At 48.3% G+C, this 20,413-nt stretch overlaps 1 protein-coding gene across 1 annotated transcript in view; it reads right to left on the bottom strand.

Moving 5' to 3' along the window:
• LOC129695069 (filensin) overlaps positions 1 to 20,208 on the bottom strand; it is an 86,550-nt gene extending 66,342 nt beyond the window's left edge. The window contains exon 1 of the mRNA XM_055631824.1: positions 20,070 to 20,208. Coding sequence (XP_055487799.1) covers positions 20,070 to 20,107 — 38 coding nt within the window. The 5' untranslated portion in view covers positions 20,108 to 20,208. The remainder of the gene's footprint in view (positions 1 to 20,069) is intronic.
• Positions 20,209 to 20,413: the final 205 nt, after the last annotated feature.

Genomic DNA, 20,413 nt, shown 5'->3' with positions numbered 1-20,413 from the left:
TGCTGCTGTGCCGTGCCACCCGAGTTGTAGATGTAGCCCAGTCCAGATATCACCCAGACCAAAGTCCCCACCATTGACTGCATCTACACTTCATGCTGGCCTTGGGAAGCAGCCGACATCATCAGACCTTCCCCACCCACGTTGTTGCTCCAGTCAGGATGAAAATATAGATGTTTGAAATAGCGCACCACCAGACTCAGGTACAGCTTCTTCCCCTCTGTTATCAGGCTTCTGAACGGCCCTTCCATAAGCTAGTGCACTGTCTGATTCACCTCCACCCCATTGTGGACATTGGACTTTGTCTGTGGAACTGATGCGCTACAATGCTGAGAACTATATTCTGCACTCTGTATCTTCCCCTTTGCTCCACCTATTGTACTGGAGTTTGACTTGATTGTATGCATGTGTGGTTTATCTAATTTGATTGGATGGCATGCGAAACAAAGCATTTCACGGTACAGCAGTACAGGTGACAATAATATACCTCAACCTACCCCATTTTTTAGTTTAGTTTAGAGATGCAGCATGGAAATAGGATCTTTGGCCCTTCGGCACCCATCGATCATCACCCGTTCACGGGTCCATATAACCATATAACAATTACAGCACGGAAAAGGCCATCGGCCCGATCTGCCCAACTTTTTTCCCTTAGTCCCCATGCCTTCATACCATTAGTTCTGTGTTGTCCCTCTTTCTCATTCACACCGCTCCACTCTCACACGAGGGATTACCCCTAAATTCTGTCCCAGAGGTCCCAATTAACTTAGCATGGAAAAACCAAGTCTTTTCATCTGTACCTCGCAGGGGTACATGCGACAAGAATAAAACCTGATGTTAAATCATCTTTTCCCTAAACCAATTGGTTAAGTTGGTCAAAATAACATCTGAGTGACGGCACCAAGATTTGTGCTGCGTGCAGTGGGCTGTTAGTCTACATTGCAGATGGAAGTGGGGACTATTTCTACAACTGAAAAACTATTAGAACTTCCAGGTGTGTAGATGCTGGTTTAAACTAAAGATAGACACAAAAAAGCTGGAGTAACAGCGGGCCAGACAGCATCTCTGGAGCAAAGGAATAGGTGATGTTCCAGATAGTGGATATTGAAATCCAAACACAAATTGATACCCAAGTGTCTATTTTACAATGTGGCTTCACGCATGATAAAAAGGACACAACCTGGCAAAATAGTATTGTGGACAAACTTGGCTTCTTTTATTATGAAAGCTTATTGTGGCACAGTGGTAGAATTGTTGCCTTAGACCCAGGCTTGAACCTGACTACGGGCGCTATCTTTACTGAATTTGTACGTTCTCCCCGTGAGCTGCGTGGGTTTTCTCCGGGTGCTTCGGTTTCCTCCCACGTTCCACGAAGTATAGGTTTGTAGGTTCATTGGCTTTGGTAAAAATTGTAAATTGGCCCTAGTGTTTCAATGAGATTCCCTCTCATCCTTCTAAACTCCAGAGTGTACAAGCCAAGCTGCTCCATTCTCTCAGCATATGACAGTCCCGCCATCCCGGGAATTAACCTTGTAAACCTACGCTGCACTCCCTCAATAGCAAGAATGTCCTTCCTCAAATTAGGGGACCAAAACTGCACACAATATGGTCAGCTTGGACCTGGTGGGCCGAAGGGCCTGTTTCTGCTCTGTATCTCAAAACTAAATTTAAAAACTAAAAAAGTGGTGCTCTGATTCTAATGTTAAATCATCTTCAATAAACTATAGAGTGTTGAGGTCTGGAATTGTGAAATTTGGAATCTTTCTCCATGGTTATACGTAGACTTTGAAGTGGTAATCAAATTATTACCAGTTGGGATAAATTGGATTCAAGAAATTAGCGATGTCACATGTCAAAACGTTGAAATAGTTTTCATTTTCCAGTGTTTTAAGTTCAGTATTTCACGCAGCTAAGTGCAATAAAATGTAATTCCAGCCTCACAGCGGCGCCTCTCTGGGTTCAATCTGACCTAAGGTACTGTCTCTGTGGCAACAAAGGCATGTCTTTGTGTGCCTTGGTTCATACACAAAGGCACACAAAGTGCTGGAGTAACTCTGCGGGACAGGCAGCATCTCTGGAGAACATGAAGAGGTGACGGTTCCAAATGATTGAAAGGTACAGCATGGAAACAGACCCCCTCAGTCCCCCACCCCGCGTCCACGCCGACCAGCGATCACCCACTCACACTAGCCCTATGTTAACCCACTTCCTCATTCATTGCCTGCACAGGTCGAGACTGCATGGAGTTTGTTCCTTTCGCCCTAAAAGCTAAATCTTACGGGCCTGTCCCACTTACGTGACTTTTCCGGCGACTGTCGGCACCCGTTATAGGTCGTCTCAGGTCAGCGAAAATGTTCAACATGTTGCAAATCCAGCGGTGACCAGAAAGACGCTACGACTCTTTGGGCAACTGAGGAGACGACTCACGACCATCCAGGCGACACCCTGGCGACATGAAGCCTGTATGGACGTGAGCAGTCGCCAAAAGAGTCGGAGCTGGTTCTGATCACCGCCGGTTTTTCAACATGTTGAACATTTTCAGCGACCTGCAACGACCTATGACGGGTGCTGGCAGTCTCCAAAAAAGTTGTGTAAGTGGGACAGGCCCGTAACTCTCTCTTGAACACATCCAGTGAACTGGCATCCGCTGCCCTCTGTGGCAGTGAATTCCACAGGTTCACAACTCTCTGGGTAAAAATGTTATCTCAGTCCTAAATGGCTTACGCCTTATTCTTAAACTATGTGACCCCTGATTCTGGACTCCCCCAACCTCGGGAATATTTTTCCTGCATCTACCCTGTCCAATCCTCTAAGAATTTTATATGTTTCTATAAAAAACTCGGTGTTTCCGTAGTCAGGATTGAACCCAGGTTTCAAGCGCTGTAAGGCAGCAACTCTACACTGCGCCACCGTGCCACCCTACAAAGGCTCAGTTGTATCAAATACATTCCTTCAATGAATTATCCACTTTTCTTGAGTCAATAGACTATGGATAATAGGTGCAGGAGTAGGTCATTCGGCCCTTCGAGCCAGCACCGCCATTCAATGTGATCATGGAAACATAGAAACATAGAAAATAGGTGCAGGAGGCCATTCAGCCCTTCGAGCCAGCACTGCCATTCATTGTGATCATGGCTAATCGTCCCCTATCAATAACCCGTGCCTGCCTTCTCCCCATATCCCTTGACTTCACTAGCCCCTAGAGCTATCTAACTCTCTCTTAAATCCATCCAGTGATTTGGCCTCCACTGCCCTCTGTGGCAGGGAATTCCACAAACTCACAACTCTCTGGGTGATTTTTTTTTTCTCACCTCAGTCTTAAATGACCTCCCCTTTACTCTAAGACTGTGGCCCCTGCTTCTGGACTTGCCCAACATTGGGAAAAATGTTCATGCATCTAGCTTGTCCAGTCCTTTTATAATTTTATATGTTACTATAAGATCCCCTTCATCCTTTTAAACTCCAGTGAATACAAGCCTAGTCTTTTCAATCTTTCCTCATATGACAGTCCCGCCATCCCAGGGATCCCAGTACCCCGTTCCTGCCTTCTCCCCATATCCCCTGACTCCGCTATCTTTAAGAGCCCTGTCTAGCTCTATCTTGAAAGCATCCAGTCGTCTTTGGGGTTAACGGACTGGTCATTACTAAATATATGGAGCATGTATTATCTAATCGATATGAGCATAATCTTGATGGGGATAGGAAACTGATCAATCTCCCTCACAGCATAATTTAGACAATGAACGATTGCATAAAGAATATATTTCTTGGCAGCAACTTATGTGATTTGTAGTGTGATCATCTGAAGGGCATTGGAAGCAATTTCAGTAATGACTAACAAAGGGAAAGTGGTAAATCATTGCAAAAGATTGGTTGGATAATGGAGAAAAGAAAGAGGATGTTCTTGGATGGTTCTTTCAAAGAACTATCACAGAGTGAGTGTCTTGATAAGTTCCGCTCATGCTGGGTTTCTCTACTGTTCCCTGATGTAAGCGCATTTGATTCTCTGGCAGAAGGACTCTCCAGGAAGATATTATCCTCGGCCTTATATAACCCGGTGTACAGTGTTCACACTCTAGATGCAGGAAAAATGTTCCCAATGTTGGGCAAGTCCAGAACCAGGGACCACAGTCTTAGTATAAAGTGGAGGTCATTTAAGACTGAGGTGAGAAAAACCTTTTTCACCCAGAGAGTTGTAAATTTGTGGAATTCCCTGCCACAGAGGGCAGTGGAGGCCAAGTCACTGGATGGATTTAAGAGAGAGTTAGATAGAGCTCTAGGGGCTAATGGAGTCAAGGGATATGGGGAGAAGAGAGGCATGGGTTATTGATAGGGGACGATCAGCCATGATCACAATGGCGGTGCTGGCTCGAAGGGCCGAATGGCCTCCTCCTGCACCTATTTTCTATGTTTCTATGTCTATCTCTGTTTTCTACAATTTGACAGGGACATGGCTAGGAAGGGTTTAGTGGGGTATGAGTCAAACACAGGCAAATGGGATTAGTTTAGATGGGGCATTCTGGTTAGCTTGGACATGTTGGGCTGAAGATAGACACAAAATGCTGGAGTAACTCAGCAGGACAGGCAGCATCTCTGGGGAGAAGGAATGGGTGACGTTTCGGGTCAAGACTCTTCTTCAGACTGATGTCATGGGAGGGGGTGGGAAAAAGATAGAATGTAGGCGGAGACAGTAAGACAAGAGGGAGAACTGGGAAGGGGAAGGGGATGGAGAGGGAAAGCAAGGACTACCTGAAATTAGAGAAATCAATGTTCATACCGCTGGGGTGTAAACTACCCAAGCAAAATATGAGGTTCTGTTACTCCAATTTGCGCTGGGCCTCACTCTGACAATGCAGGATGCCCAGGACAGAAAAGTCAGATTGGGAATGGGAAGGGGAGTTGAAGTGCTGGGCCACAGGGAGATCAGGTAGGTGAAGACGGACTGAGCAGGGGTGTTCAGTGAAACGATCGCCGGGCCTGCGCTTGGTCTCACCGATGTAGAGAAGCTGGAACAGCGGATACAATAGGTGAGGTTGGAGGAGGTGCAAGTGAACCTCTGCCTCACCTGGAAAGACTATTTGGGTCCTTGGATGAAGTCGAGGGGGGATGTAAAGGGACAGGTGTTGCATCTGTTGGGCTGAAGGGCCTGTTTACATGCTGTAAGACCGATAACTCCATGGAGAGAATTTAAGGGGACCTCAGGGGAAAATTTTTAACTCAGAAGGTGGTCTGCATCTGGAACAAACCATTAGAGAGAGAGAGAGCGCTAGATAGGGCTCTTAAAGATAGCGGAGTCAGGGGATATGGGGTGAAGGCAGGAACGGGGTACTGATTGGGGATGATCAAGCATGATCACATTGAATGGCGGTGCTGGCTCGACGGGCCAAATGGCCTCCTCCTGCAACTATTGTCTATTAGGGGAAGCAACAGAAACTGATACAATTAATAATGACAATTTAAGGACACATGAACAGATGTGGATAGGAAGGCTTTAGAAGGCTTTTGGGCCAAATGCAGGCAAATGGGACTAGCCCAAAATGCCAACGTGGCCGGCAGGAATACGTTGGGCCGAAGGGCCTGTTTCTGTGCTGCGTGATTCTAATCGCTTAATGCTGAAAACAACAAGAAAAATTGAACTGAATCACACAACAGCACTTCAAAATCAACACCTTAATCTAAACTAAACTAAACTAAACTAGACTAAATAATCTGCTTAAATGTACAGGAGAGTCATAAAAAACAAAGCTGACATGAGGAAATTAGAGTCAGATGTTTGAAAGGGGAGGTGATGGTCGGAAGGGAATTCAGGGATTAAGGGCTTGGACAAAGGCCAATGGTGGTGCAAGTGTAATCAGGCTAGGGATATCCAATCTGTCCTCGTTGGCTCAGCGATACCTCACCCAACAACACGCAGCGTTAGACAATGATTAATTGCTTTAACTAAGTACAGTCATCCATTAGAATATTTGGCACCTGATTGCTGAAATGTGATTGAATGGAGATTTGGGTGAATGAGTGACGTTTGACCGCAAGTAACAATTTTCACCTTTAGTTGAAAAAGCTGGGCGGCACGGTGGCGCAGTGGGTAGAGCTGCTGGCCTCGTAGCGCCAGAGACCTAGGTTCCATCCTTCTCCGTGGAGTGTCACCTTGGCTTGGTGGAGAAGCTTGTGTGGTCCTGAGATCCTGAGAGCGATGCCGTCTGGAGCTACGCTCCTGGTAGAGCCACCCATGGCGGTAAGGTCGAGGGGGAGATCTCTGACAAAGAGCCAATCCAACCTAGACCTCAACGGTGGAACAGGCGGAGGACGATGGCTGACCTTAGTGGAGCGTCACAACGGCTGGGAAGGCGGATGAAGGCTGCAGCAGAAAAGGGTCTCCGGTCGTCTTGGACTCCATGCCACTGGATCCTGACCCAGATCTGTCAAGGACCCCACATGGGGTGGCTGTCTGTGCACCAGTTTCCCCACGTTAAACAAAGTCACGCACAGGCAGGCGTCCTCCATGAGAGGACAGTCATGGAGGACGCCTGCACAGATGATGAGGTTCGATCCTAACCTCGGGTGCTGTCTGTATGGAGTTTGCACGTTGACCCTGTGACCGTGTGGATTTCATCCGGGCCCAACGGTTTCCTCCCACATCCCAGCGACGTGCAGGTTTGTATGTTAATCGGCCCCTCTGTAAATTTCCCCTAGTGTGTAGGGTGTGGCCGTGAGAGTGGTATAACATGGAACTGGTGCAAATGGATGCTCAATGGTCAGTGTAGACTCAGTGGGCTGAATCGACTGTTTCCATGTGTAGGGAGGAACTGCAGATGCTGGCGCGGCCTGTGGACTTTGGAAGCCCCTGACTCCGGTAGGAGGGGGTCGACTCTGTGTCCACGCCGCTGAGGACGTCCCACAGCCCCGACGTCGGACTTGTATCACTCCGGCGAGCAGTCCTGGACATCGGGCTGCCCGTAGCTGCAACTGCGGAGGGCTTGGGGAGGCCCTGACCACGGGGAACAGTGGAGGAAGAGACTGACTTTGGTGCCTTCCCACACAGTGGGAAACTTTGATTCTGTCAAATTCTATAGTGTGTGTTCTTTATTTTTTTTATTATTTTTATTTTTATTTTTATTTTATTTTATTTTAATTTTTTTATTGTATGGCTGTATGGGAATTTCATTTCACTGTGCCATCTGGCACATGTGACAATTAAATGTATCTTGAATCTTGGCTTACACCAAAGATAGACACAAAATGCTGGAGTGACGCAGCAGGACAGGCAGCATCTTTGGAGAGAAGGGATGGGTGACGTTTTTCATGCGGCATCTCTGAAACCAAATCATATGCTTGGAGAATGGAGCTGCTGGGCTTGTATACTATGGAGTTTAGAAAGATGAGAGGGGATCTTATTAAAACATATAAGATTGTTAAGGGTTTGGACACGCTAGAGGCAGGAAACATAGAAACATAGAAATTAGGTGCAGGAGTAGGCCATTCGGCCCTTCAAGCCTGCACTGCCATTCAATATGATCATGGCTGATCATCCATCTCAGTATCCCGTACCTGCCTTCTCTCCATACCCTCTGATCCCCTTAGCCACAAGGGCCACATCTAACTCCCTCTTAAATATAGCCAATGAACTGGCCTCGACTATCCTCTGTGGCAGAGAGTTCCAGAGATTCACCACTCTGTGTGAAAAAAGTTCTTCTCATCTCGGTTTTAAAGGATTTCCCCCCTTATCCTTAAGCTGTGACCCCTTGTCCTGGACTTCCCCAACATCGGGAGCAATCTTCCTGCATCTAGCCTGTCCAACCCCTTAAGAATTTTGTAAGTTTCTATAAGATTCCCTCTCAATCTCCTAAATTCTAGAGATTATAAACCAAGTCTATCCAGTCTTTCTTCATAAGACAGTCCTGACATCCCAGGAATCAGTCTGGTGAACCTTCTCTGCACTCCCTCTATGGCAATAATGTCCTTCCTCAGATTTGGAGAGCAAAACTGTATGCAATACTCCAGGTGTGGTCTCACCAAGACCCTGTACAACTGCAGTAGAACCTCCCTGCTCCTATACTCAAATCCTTTTGCAATGAAAGCTAACATACCGTTCGCTTTCTTCACTGCCTGCTGCACCTGCATGCCTACTTTCAATGACTGGTGTACCATGACACCCAGGTCTCGCTGCATCTCCCCTTTTCCCAGTCGGCCACCATTGAGATAAGTCTGCTTTCCTGTTTTTGCCACCAAAATGGATAACCTCACATTTATCCACATTGTACTGCATCTGCCAGCTTAGTGTCATCCGCAAACTTGGAGATATTGCCTTCAATTCCCTCATCCAGATCATTAATATATATTGTAAATAGCTGGGGTCCCAGCACTGAGCCTTGCGGTACCCCACTAGTCACTGCCTGCCATTGTGAAAAGGACCCGTTTACTCCTACTCTTTGCTTCCTGTTTGCCAGCCAGTTCTCTATCCACATCAATACTGAACCCCAATGCCGTGTGCTTTAAGTTTGTATACTAATCTCTTATGTGGGACCTTGTCGAAAGCCTTCTGGAAGTCCAGATACACCACATCCACTGGTTCTCCCCTATCCACGCTACTAGTTAAATCCTCGAAAAACTCTATAAGATTCGTCAGACATGATTTACCATTCGTAAATCCATGCTGACTTTGTCCAATGATTTCACCACTTTCCAAATGTGCTGCTATCCCATCTTTAATAACTGACTCTAGCAGGAGGTTGTGTGGCAGAAGAATAAAGTTAGGGCATCAGTCACGGCGGCGCAGCGTTAGTCGCTGCCTCACAGCGCCGGAGACCCGGGTTCGATCCCGACTACTAGTGCTGTCTGTGCGGAGTTTGTACGTTCTCCCCATGACCTGTGTGGGTTTTCTCCGACAAATACATAATCGTCATTTAACATTCAAAGCCGTGACCACCAGAGGTGTCAATTGTGCTGATGTCGGTGATATTGCAAAGTCTTCAAAACATTTTGCGGGCAGCTTGTGTACAGAATTCGTCGGAAGGTCGAACGGGAGACATCAAAAGAGGCTTCGCAGGGCGGCCAAACTCGCTTGGAGGCTCCTTGGACATGGAACTGCCCAAAAGCTCTTCGGACATGGAATATCTTTCATTTATTGTTCTTTATCTCTCGACAACATCGTGTATATCTCTCATTCCCCTTTTCCCTAACTAGCCTGAACCCGAAACGATACCCAATCAAGATTAGCGACCTCATCAGGAAGGCCGGCTCCGTCCTGGGGCCGGAGTTGGAGTTGGATTCACGGGAGGTTGGACTTGGAGGGGAGGATGCTCCTCAAACTGTGGAACATCCTGAACAATACAGCTCACCCCCTCCGTGACACACTGGTCAACCTGAGGAGCACCTTCAGCAACAGACTGGTTCCACCAAGATGCAGCACAGAACGCCTCAGGAAAACCTTCTTCCCTGTGGCTATCAAACTGTACAACTCCTCCCCCATCTGTCGTGGGGTAGACTAAGACTGAGACTGACTTCCCCTTCCCCCCAGTCTCTGCACATCACCAATCCTTTTCACTCGTCACTTTAATTTCATGTTTCATGTATCTTGTGTTTTATGACCGTTGGCAGATCAATTCCCCTCTTGGGATAAATAAAGTTCTATCATATCGTATCGTATCGTATTCCTTACCTCCAGAGATGCTGCCTGTCCCGTTGAGTTACTCCAGCTTTTTGTGTCTATACAGGGATAGAGTCACTGGAGACTTCAGGCATGTTTGTGGTGTAAGGGCCAGTCGGTGGGTGAATCAGGGTAATGCCTTCAGCACCTGCAGGAGGCGCCCTGGGACACAAGATGGCCGGTGAGGAGATGGCCGTGGGCGACGGAGGGGATCGGGAGACGCTCCGGTAAAACGAACACGCAGGAATCCGGACTTTACACTCGATGAAATGGCACCACATATGGCGGCATTGGTCTTATATGGCAAAATAAATGTTACTGTGTAATTGTTTAAGAAGGAACTGCAGATGCAGGAAAATTGAAGGTAGACGAAAATGCTGGAGGAACTTAGTGGGTGAGGCAACGTCTTTGGATCGAAGGAATAGGCAACGTTTTGGGTCAAGACCCTTCTTCAGACTGTGTAATGGTTCGTTTAGTTTAGTTTAGAGATACAGCGTGGAAACGGGCCCTTCGGCCCACCGAATCTGCACCGACCCGTGATCCCTGCACATTAACACTATCCTACACACACTAGGGACAATTTATATTTACACCAAGCCAGTTAACCTACAAACCTGCACGTCTTTGGAGTGTGGGAGAAAACCCACTCAGGTCACGGGGAGAACGTACAAACAGCACCCGTAGTCGGGATGGAACCCGGGTCTCCGGCGCTGTGAGGCAGCAACTCTACCCGCTGCACCTCTTTGTTGGTCATAAGTTGCCAGTAAGCACTTTGGCAGTATGTTAATTTAATAATGAAGTAAGATTCGGGCTGTCGAAGAGGATTATCCTAAACCTCTACAGGTGCACGGTAGAGAGCATTATGACTGGTTGCATCGTGACCTGGTTCGGCAACTTGAACGTCCTGGAGTGAAAAAGACAACATAAAGTAGTGACCACTGCCCAGTCCATCACCGGCTTTGACCTCCCCACCATTGAAGGGATCTATCGTAGTCACTGCCTCAAAAAGGCAGCCAGCATCATCAGAGACCCACACCATCCTGGCCACACACTCATCTCACCACTGCCGTCAGGAAGAAGGTACAGGAGCCTGAAAACTGTAACGTCCAGGTTCAGGAACAGCTTCTTACCCACAGCCATCACAACGAGTAAGCTCTGAACTCTGAACTGCAAAAGACTATATTATTATTTGTTATTTGCACAATATTTGTTATGTATTGAACTTTTTCTTTTTTCCCCGTTTTATACAATGTTTACATATTCACATATTGTGTTGTGCTGCAGCAAGTAAGAATTTTATTGGCACATTAGGGACATATGGCAATAAAACACTCTTGACTTGGCTTGGGTGGCACAGTGGTGCAGCTGTAAGACGGCATCTATCATCAAGGATCCTCACCATCAGGGCCATGCCCGCTTGTGGCTGCTAGACCCACACCACCCGGTTCAGGAACAACCATCGGCTTCATGAATCAACCCTAATCCCACCCCAGCAGCGGAACACTGCGGACTACCTGAAGATAGACACAAAATACTGGAATAACTCTGCGGGACAGACAGCATCTCTGGAGACAAGGAATGGGTGGCGTTTTGGGTTGAGACCCTTCTTCACATGGGTTCAAACCAGCATCTGCAGTTTCTTCCTACACTGCAGACTACCTCTTGCTACTAATTCAGCCATCTTGTACAAAAGTCTTGCTTTGCACCAGTTTTGTTTGTGTTAGGAGCAGAATTAGGCTATTTGGCTCATCTAATCTACTCCACGTTTCAATCATGGCTGATCTATCTCTCCCTAACCACATTCTCCTGCCTTCTCCCCACAACCCCTAACTCCCGTTTTTACCTGTTGTCACCTCTTTTACTGTATTTCAAAATTTATGTTTCTTTTTTTTGTGTGTGGTCTGAGTCTATGTGTCTGTGATGTTGCAGATGCTGGTTTAAACCGAAGACAAATACAAAATGCTGGAGTAACTCAGCGGGACATGCAACACCTCTGGAAAAAAGGAATGGGTGACGTTTCGGGTTGAGACCCTTGCTCAGACTGACGTCTTGCGATTACTTCTTATCAACGTTCAGCATTAAAATAAGTTGTTCCCCCTACAAACCATTCTTACCTTAGTCAAACGAAGACAAGAGGTCCTTAGCAGTAAGCAATAAACATTCACCATCTTACCTGCATCACCCACATGAAGCAACGAAGGAAGGAACCAAAGATAGACGTTTGTTGTTGAGCGAGGAGATCTTATTGTGAGTCTGAAGCAGCGTCTCAGCCCGAAATGCCACCCATTCCTTCTCTCCAGAGATGCTGCATGTCCCATTGAGTTACTCCAGCATTTTGTGTCTATCTTCAGAGAAAACCAGCATCTGCAGTTCCTTCCCTGCAGATCTTATTGTGAGCTCCTCTTATGACCTGCTTAGGTTTGTAGGAATGGGGGTGAATTCAATTCAATTCAACTTTATTGTCATTGCACAGATACAAGTATGGGTACAACGAATTGCAGTTTAGCGTCAGTCTGTAGTAATAGTGCAATATAGAAATTAAAAAATACAGAATAAGCAAACAATGTGGACGGAGAGACTGGAGAAATCTATCGGCGGGACTCCGAGTTCAGCAATGTGATAGTGTTGTTGTAGAAGCTGTTCCTCATCCTACTGGTACGAGACCTGAGGCTCCTGTACCGCCTCCCTGATGGGAGGAGGGCAAACAGTCCATGGTTAGGGTGGGAGGGGTCTTTGATGATCTTCCCAGCCCGTCTCAGACACCGTTTTCGGTGGAGGGCATCCATGGCAGGGAGCAGGGCACCGATGATGTACTGAGCGGTTTTCACCACCCGTTGTAGTGCCTTCCAGTCCGCTACGGTGCAACTGCTGTACCATACCGTGAAGCAGGTGGTCAGGATGCTTTCGATGGTACAGCGGTAAAAGTTGGACAGGATCTGGGGGGACAGGTGAGCTTTCTTGAGCCTCCTCAGGAAGTAAAGGCGCAGCTGCGCCTTTTTGATCAGCTTGGAGGTGTTGAGGGAGCAGGACAGATCCTCCGAGATGTGTACCCCGAGGAATTTGTAGTTGGAGACGCACTCCACCTCAGTCCCGTTTATATGGATGGGGGTATGACTGCCTCCTCTGTTCTTCCTGAAGTCAACAATAATTTCCTTCGTCTTCTTGGAGTTGAGGACGAGGTTATTGTTGGCACACCAGGTTTGTCAGGTGCTGGACCTCATCCCTGTAGGCTGACTCAACTTTGTCACTGATCAGTCCCACCACCGTGGTGTCATCGGCAAATTTAATGATGGCGTTGGAGCCATTCTTAGGGATGCAGTCATGGGTGAAGAGGGAGTAGAGGAGAGGGCTGAGCACACAGCCCTGTGGCACGCTGGTGTTCAGTGTTATAGTGGAGGAGGTGAGGTTGTTGACCCTAACAGACTGTGGTCTGTTGATGAGGAAATCCAGTGTCCAATTGCAGAGGGAGGTGGAGATGCCAAGTCCGCTGAGTTTGGTGATCAAGCTAGCGGGGATGACAGTGTTAAAGGCAGAGCTGAAATCAATGAACATCAACCTGATGTAGGTGTTATTGCTGTCCAGGTGGGTCAGGGCAGTGTAGGGCCACCGATATGGTGTCCTCTGTAGACCTGTTGGTCCGGTAGGCAAACTGATGGGGGTCCAGTGTGGGGGGGAGGCAGGCTTTGAGGTGACTGTGGCAACAATGAGCCGCTAATTTGGAACATTCTACATATCTGTACAACTTATTAATTATGAACCCCATTATTAAACGTTCACATGTTTAAACTATAATGTTTTATTCTTAATGTTATAAAAGACAATAGACAATAGACAATTGGTGCAGGAGTAGGCCATTCGGCCCTTTGAGCCAGCACCGCCATCCAGAAGTGGATCAACTAACAATCATCACAATCACACCACCCTTTTAAATCTTTATATCACAGCAGCATTTGTTACTCTAACCATGGTCTGCTCGCTGCGGCCGGATTGATGGTAAACATGTATAATCTTTTCACTGGCTGGAGAGAACACCACATAAAAATCTTTTGGTACATGTGATAATAAACTAAATTAACTAAATCAAACTGAACCAAACTAGACAAAACTAAAATTAATCATTATTTCTTGTTTTTGGCCCAGTGCTTCTCTCTGGGGTCAGAGATCCAGCATTGAAACAGACCGTTCGGCCCCTCAAGCCCATGCTGACCCAGCGATCAATAGACAATAGGTGCAGGAGTAGGCCATTCGGCCCTTCGAGCCAGCATTGGCATTCAATGTGATCATGGCTGATCATCCCCAATCAGTACCCCGTTCCTGCCTTCTGCCCCTTATCCCCTATCCCCGCTATCTTTAAGGGCCCTATCTAGCTCTCTCTTGAAAGTGTCCAGAGAACCGGCCTCCACGGCCCTCTGAGGCAGAGAATTCCACAGACTGACAACTCTCTATGAGAAAAAGTATTTCCTCATCTACGTTCTAAATGGCTTACTCCTTATTCTTAAACTGTGGCCCCTGGTTCTGGACTCCCCCTACATCGGGAACATGTTTCCTGCCTCTAGCGTGTCCAAACCCTTAACAATCTTATATGTTTCAATAAGAACCCCTCTCATCCTTCTAAACTCCAGAGTATACAAGCCCAGCTGCTCCATTCTCTCAGCATATGATAGTCCCGCATGATCACCTGTCATCAGTTTAGTTTATTGTCATGTGTACCGAGGTACAGTGAAAAGCTTTTGTTGCATGCTAACCAGCAGCAGAAAGACAATACCGATTACAATCGAGACATCCACAGTGTACTGATACATGATCAATGAATAACGTTTAGTGCAAGTTAAAGCCAGCAAATTCCGATCAAGGATAGTCCGAGGGTCACCAATGAGGTAGATAGTAGTTCAGCACTGCTCTCTGGTTGTGGTAGGATGGTTCAGTTGCCTGATAACAGCTGGGAAGAAACTGTCCCTGAATCTGGAGGTATGCGTTTGCACACTTCTGTACCTCTTGCCTGATGGATAGATACCCGTTCACACCAGTTTTAGATTTTCCCACTTTCTCATCCACTCCCTACACACTGGAGGGGAATTTACAGAGGGCCGATTAACCTACAAACCCGTCTTTGGGAGGTGGGAGGAAAGCCGCATGTGGGGGAAACCCATTCAGAGTCAGCATTAGCTTTTGGAATTTTGAGCTAAAAGTATGTCCAAGGCACGAATCTTCTTTGAAAGGAGGATGGGGAAGAGAAAGCAAATCAGTTGTTTGATTTGGATGTGGATAATTTAATGGTCCAAAATTAAATGGATTAATTTGAGATATTTCTGTCTTTAAACAAATGCTGAAGTTATGGTTGTAGAGTCAGAGAGTGACCTAGCAAGGAAACAGGCCCTTCAGCCCATCTCGTCCATGCTGACCAAGATGCCCCATCTAAGATACTCCCGTTTGCCACCTGTTGGCCCATATCCCTCTATAAACCTTAGGTAGACAAAAATGCTGGAGAAACTCAGCAGGTGAGGCAGCACCTATGGAGCGAAGGAAATAGGCAACGTTTTGGGTCGAAACCCTTCTTCAGACCCGAAACGTTGCCTATTTCCTTCGCTCCATAGATGCTGCCTCACCCGTTGAGCTTCTCCAACATTTTTGTCCACCGTCGATTTTCCAGCATCTGCAGTTCCGTCTTAAACATTCTCTGTAAACCTTCCCTATACTAGTAGCTGTTGAGTAAACAACAGACAGATGGTTAAAGGAAGGGTGAGCTGCATTTATGTTTAGAGATACAGCACAGGAACAGACCGTTCGGCCCACCGGGTCAACGCTGGCCTGCGATCTCTGCACATTGACGGAATCCTGCACCCGCTAGGGACAATTTTTACATTTACCAAGCCAATTAACCTACAAACCTGTAGGTCTTTGGAGTGTGGGAGGAAACCAAAGATCTCGGAGAAAACCCACACAGGTCACGGGGAGAACGTACAAACTCCGTACAGACAGCGCCCGTAGTCAGGATCGAACCCAGGTTTCTGGCGCTGTGAGGCAGCAACATTACCTCTGCGCCACAGTTAGCACCCATGGACAGGTAGGGGTTATGGTAGTAGGGAGGAAATGGGACTAGCTGAGGTGGGACATCTTGGTCGGCATGAACTAGTGGGGCAAAGTGCTGAATAAGAGGGGTTGTGGGGAGAAGGCAGGAGAAGGGGATTGAGGGGGGAACATAGATCGTCCATGATTGAATGGCAGTGTAGACTCGATGGGCCGAATGGCCTAATTCTGCTCCTATAATTCTGAACATGCCTCTGTAACAACTGGTTCGATCGTGTGAGAGTTAACAGCAGATTCAATTTCTTCCATCCTGTCTGCATATTCTTCTCCAGAAAAATAACATAGGCACACTAGTACAGATACCCTCTTGTCCATGTTGAATTATGTATGCAATATATTTGGAACGTGGTTGCATAAAATTATTGAATTCCACAATGGAAATTTAGTTCCATTGACTTCAATGAATGTTAAATTCAGAAGCTGCGTACAATATGCATTTGTTGTTATTTCATGCAGTTATTGCAGGTGACCAGAGGTGAATGTCTGCTCTTTTTAGCAACGCAGTCCATCAAATCTGTACTCTACAACTCCTTGTTCATTCATGCCAGCGAACGTAGTGTGCAGAGCACACAATGTAAGCAAGTGAACCTCAGGGGAGATCAGTCACAAGGTTCAGAACCAGGGGCCACAGTTTAAGAATAAGGGGGTAAGCCATTTAGAACAGAGATGAGGAAACACTTTTTCTCACAGAGAGTTGTGAGTCTGTGGAATTCTCTACCTCAGAGGGCCGGTTCTCTGGATACTTTCAAGAGAGAGCTACATAGGGCTCTTAAAGATAGCAGAGTCAGGGGATATGGGGAGAAGGCAAGAACGGGGTACTGATTGTGGATGATCAGCCATGATCACATTGAATGGCGGTGCTGGTTCGAAGGGCCGAATGGCCTACTCCTGCACCTATTATCGGTTGTCTATTGTCTGATTATTCGCCTCGAAGCTCAACCACATTCTGCTGTAACAAACACTCTTAAAAAGGACCATGATTGGTACTGGGTGGCACGGTGGCGCAGCGTCGAGTTGCTGCCTCACAGCGCCAGAGCCCCGGTTTCGATCCCGACTACGGTTGCTGTCTGTACAGAGTTTTTCCACGTTCTACCTGTGATGGTTTGGGTGCTCCAGTTTCCTCCTACATCCTAAAGACCAGGCCCGTACGAAGTTTTTTCAAAAAAAGGGGGGGTGGGGGGGGGGGGGGGGGGGGGGGGGGGGGGGGGGGGGGGTGGGGGGGGGGGGGGGGGGGGGGGGGGGGGGGGGGGGGGGGTGGGGGGGGGGGGGGTTAAAAAGGGGGTTGTGCTGGGGGGGGGGGGGGGGGGGGGGGGGCGTGGGGGGGGGGGAGGGGGAGGTGGGGGGGGGGGGGGGGGGAGGGGGGGGGGGGGGTGGCGGGGGGGGGGGGGGGGGGGTGCGGGGGGGGGGGGGGGGGGGGGGGGTGGGGGGGTGGGGTGGGGGGGGGGGGGGGGGGGGGGGGGGGGGGGGGGGGGGGGGGGGCATGACAGGATTACAAACATTTTAACGTGAAATAATGTGCGCTCTGAGCACATCACGAGCGCGAAGCGTGAAATCCCTCGATGCCGGGATCCAGGGCCCGCTTAAGCTCAGGGGTTTTAGATGCTCTCTGATGCATTCTGAGCCTTATTTTGGAGCATTTTTGCACCAAATTTATGGCCAATGTTTCAGAAATTAACAGGAATCTGAGAGGTAGCTTTTTCACATAAAGGGTGCAGGGTGTATGAAACGAGCTGCCAGAGGAGGTAGTTAAGGTTGGGACTATCCTAATGTTTAAGAGACATTTGGACACGTACATGGATAGGACAGGTGTAGATGGATATAGCCCAAACGTGTGTCAGTGGGACTAGTGTAGATGGGACATGTTGGTCGGTGTGGGCAAGTTGGGCCGAAGGGCCTGTTTCCACACATTCTATGACTAAAAAGTTAAGAAGAAAAATGCACGTAGATATGTAGAGCAGATTTGAAAGAGGAGTGAAAAGTAAAGGCAGAGAGAGGTTTATGGGTGGAAAGGAACATAGGAAAGGAGGGGGGAGGGTGGGCTTGGGCAGATGGGTGAAGGGAAAATAGAACATGGATAGGTGACGTTTCACAGAGTGCTGGAGTAACTCAGCGGGTCAGGCAGCATCTGTGGAGAAAAGGTATAGATTATGGTACCCGGAAGCTGAAGCAAAGAAGTTGAAGCCAAAGAATGGAATGGAAACGAGGCCGAAACACCAATAAACCGAAAGAGTCCGAAGACGAAACGCCTACTAACCGAAAGGATGCTGTAGGATGAAGCGCAGGCCCAGGTTGACTGCGTCATCCACAGATCTATTGGCCCAATATGCAAACTGCAGAGAGTCCAGCAGGGGGATTGTGATATTTTTAAGCTTGGCCAGCACAAGCCTTTCAAGGATCCTCATGACTACAGAGGTCTGTGCAACAGGCCTGTGGTCGTTAAGACAAGTAATCCTTGCCTTTTTGGGTACAGGGACAATAGTGGAGACTTTGAAGCAGGCAGGGACAGTACAGGTTTGCAGGGACTGGTTAAAGTGAGTAATTGGGTGTGAAGTGGTGATTGGAGTGGGGTGGGTGTAGAAGGACCCAGTCTTTGCAGACTGAGGTCAGGCTGTGAAGTATTGGTTGGGGTGGAAAAGGGTCCACTCTTTTCCTACTGGAGTCTTGCCTTAAGTAGGTGTGAAGTGGTGAATGGGAAGGAGAGGGTGCAGGGTCCATTATTTGCAGACTGGGGTCTGGCTGTGTTTGTAATAATAATAATAATAATATATTTTATTGACATTGCACATAAGTGCAACGAGATTTAGGTATGCAGCTTCCATCCAACATCATAACTTAAGTAACTACTAAAATTTAGGTTTAGATACCCCGAGAACATGGTTTGTACAAAGAACATTACAACAGTAAAATAGTAAAAACAGACTAAAGTGCAGATGTGTCTGTGCGACGTGACCATCCGAGGGAGACAGTCCGTGGGGATGGGGGGGCACTCAGCAGGGCCGGTTCAGAGCAGCTATAGCTCTGGGAAAGAAGCTGTTCCTGAGTCTGGATGTGCGGGCATAGAAGGCCTTGTAACGTCTGCCGGAGGGAAGTAGTTCGAACAGTCCATTGCAAGGGTGTGAGGAGTCTTTGTGAATGCTGACGGCCTTCCTGAGGCACCCTGTGCGGTAGATGCCCTCCAAGGCTGGTAGCGGTGTCCCAATAATCTTCTGCGCTCTGTGGACGATGCGCTGAAGAGCTCTCCTCTCCGCCTCCGTACAGCTGAGATTGTTGGAGAGGGGTTAGCAGGGTTACATTTCTGATTTTCAAACCTGCAGTAAAACTCATTCAGGTCGTCCGTCAGCTGACGATTGTCCAAAGAGCGCTCTTGTAGTTGGTAATTTCTTGTAAGCCTTTCCAAACTGAAGAAGGGTCACTAGCTGAGAACTTGCTCCTCAACTTCTCAGAGTACCTTTCCTTGGCAGCTCTGATTCCTCGTCTCAGCTCTTTATCGATTAGGCTACCTTTTAACTCTTTAACGATTAGGCTTGACGCATATTTGCCCCCAATCCCTTGATCTCGAAATGGAAATGTTACATCTATATATAATGATCCCATTAAAATATGTATTTATGTCACAAACTATGGAATTCATATTTTTCAGTATTGATATCAAGGAAAAGAAAGCAGTTCAATTTGTTTGATATTATTTGATATGGTTTCATATTATTCATATGGAGGAGAAAATAATAGCTCTAAAACCTATATTAATTTTGCAATCTCACTAAAGATAATCCCCCTTTCCCCCTGCCCTCCACCTCTCTCCCTCCCCCATCTCTCTCTCCTCTCCCCTCCCCTCCTCCCCTCTCACATTCCCCCTTCCCACGCAGTGTTGGAGGGTCCGCTGCTGGGGCGAGGGCCCGGTGGTAGTGGTGGATGCCGTGGGCCCAGCCAGGGGGGTGTTGCTGTCCCGACGGCGGGAGAGGCGAAGGCCAGGCCAGGCCGGAGCGGAGCGGCGTCTGTTGTCGAGGTTACGGCCGCTGACAGTCGTACCCACTCCCGCCCGGCGACAGGAAAACGGTGGCGGGGGCGGCAGGTGGAGTAGGCCCGGGGGGGGGGGGGGGGGGAGGGCCCGACGGCTCCAGGTTCAGTCGTTCCCGATCCCGCCCGGCGACGGGAGAACCGTCTCCCCCGCCCGCCCCGCCGGCAGCAGCAGCAGCAGAGCCGCTCCCTGGACACCCGGCGATGGACAGACAGACACCGCAGCGACCCTCACCCCCCCGGGTGGGAGATACGGAGTTTGCCAGCCTGGACCAAAGGACAAGGTAAGAAACAGACATGTCTCCCCCTCCCGTCCACTTACCCACAGTAGACACTCACACACACACGAGGCGGCGGCATCGAGGGAGGACATGATCTTCACTCCCCCACGCTCCATAGATGCTGCTGCACCCGCTGAGTTTCCCCAGCAATGTCTGTGCCCCTTCAGGGGAGAGAGAGAGGGAGATAGATAGATGACTGAGGCCCGTCTAGTGTCCCGCCTCGACACACTGCGCACGCGCGGGCAGACAGACAGCGTCATCTGACGTCACCAACTGCCCCCAACGGCTGGTCACCGCGCCATTTTGTTTTCCTCCAGAATATTCCTGTGTGAAAAATAAAGTGGGTGCGACGCACACAATGACCCCTCCCCCCATCACCGCCTCC

The sequence above is a fragment of the Leucoraja erinacea genome, unplaced genomic scaffold (genome assembly GCF_028641065.1).
Source record: "Leucoraja erinacea ecotype New England unplaced genomic scaffold, Leri_hhj_1 Leri_92S, whole genome shotgun sequence".
Lineage (NCBI taxonomy): Eukaryota > Metazoa > Chordata > Chondrichthyes > Rajiformes > Rajidae > Leucoraja > Leucoraja erinaceus.
This window is presented reverse-complemented; position numbering and strand designations above follow the sequence as displayed.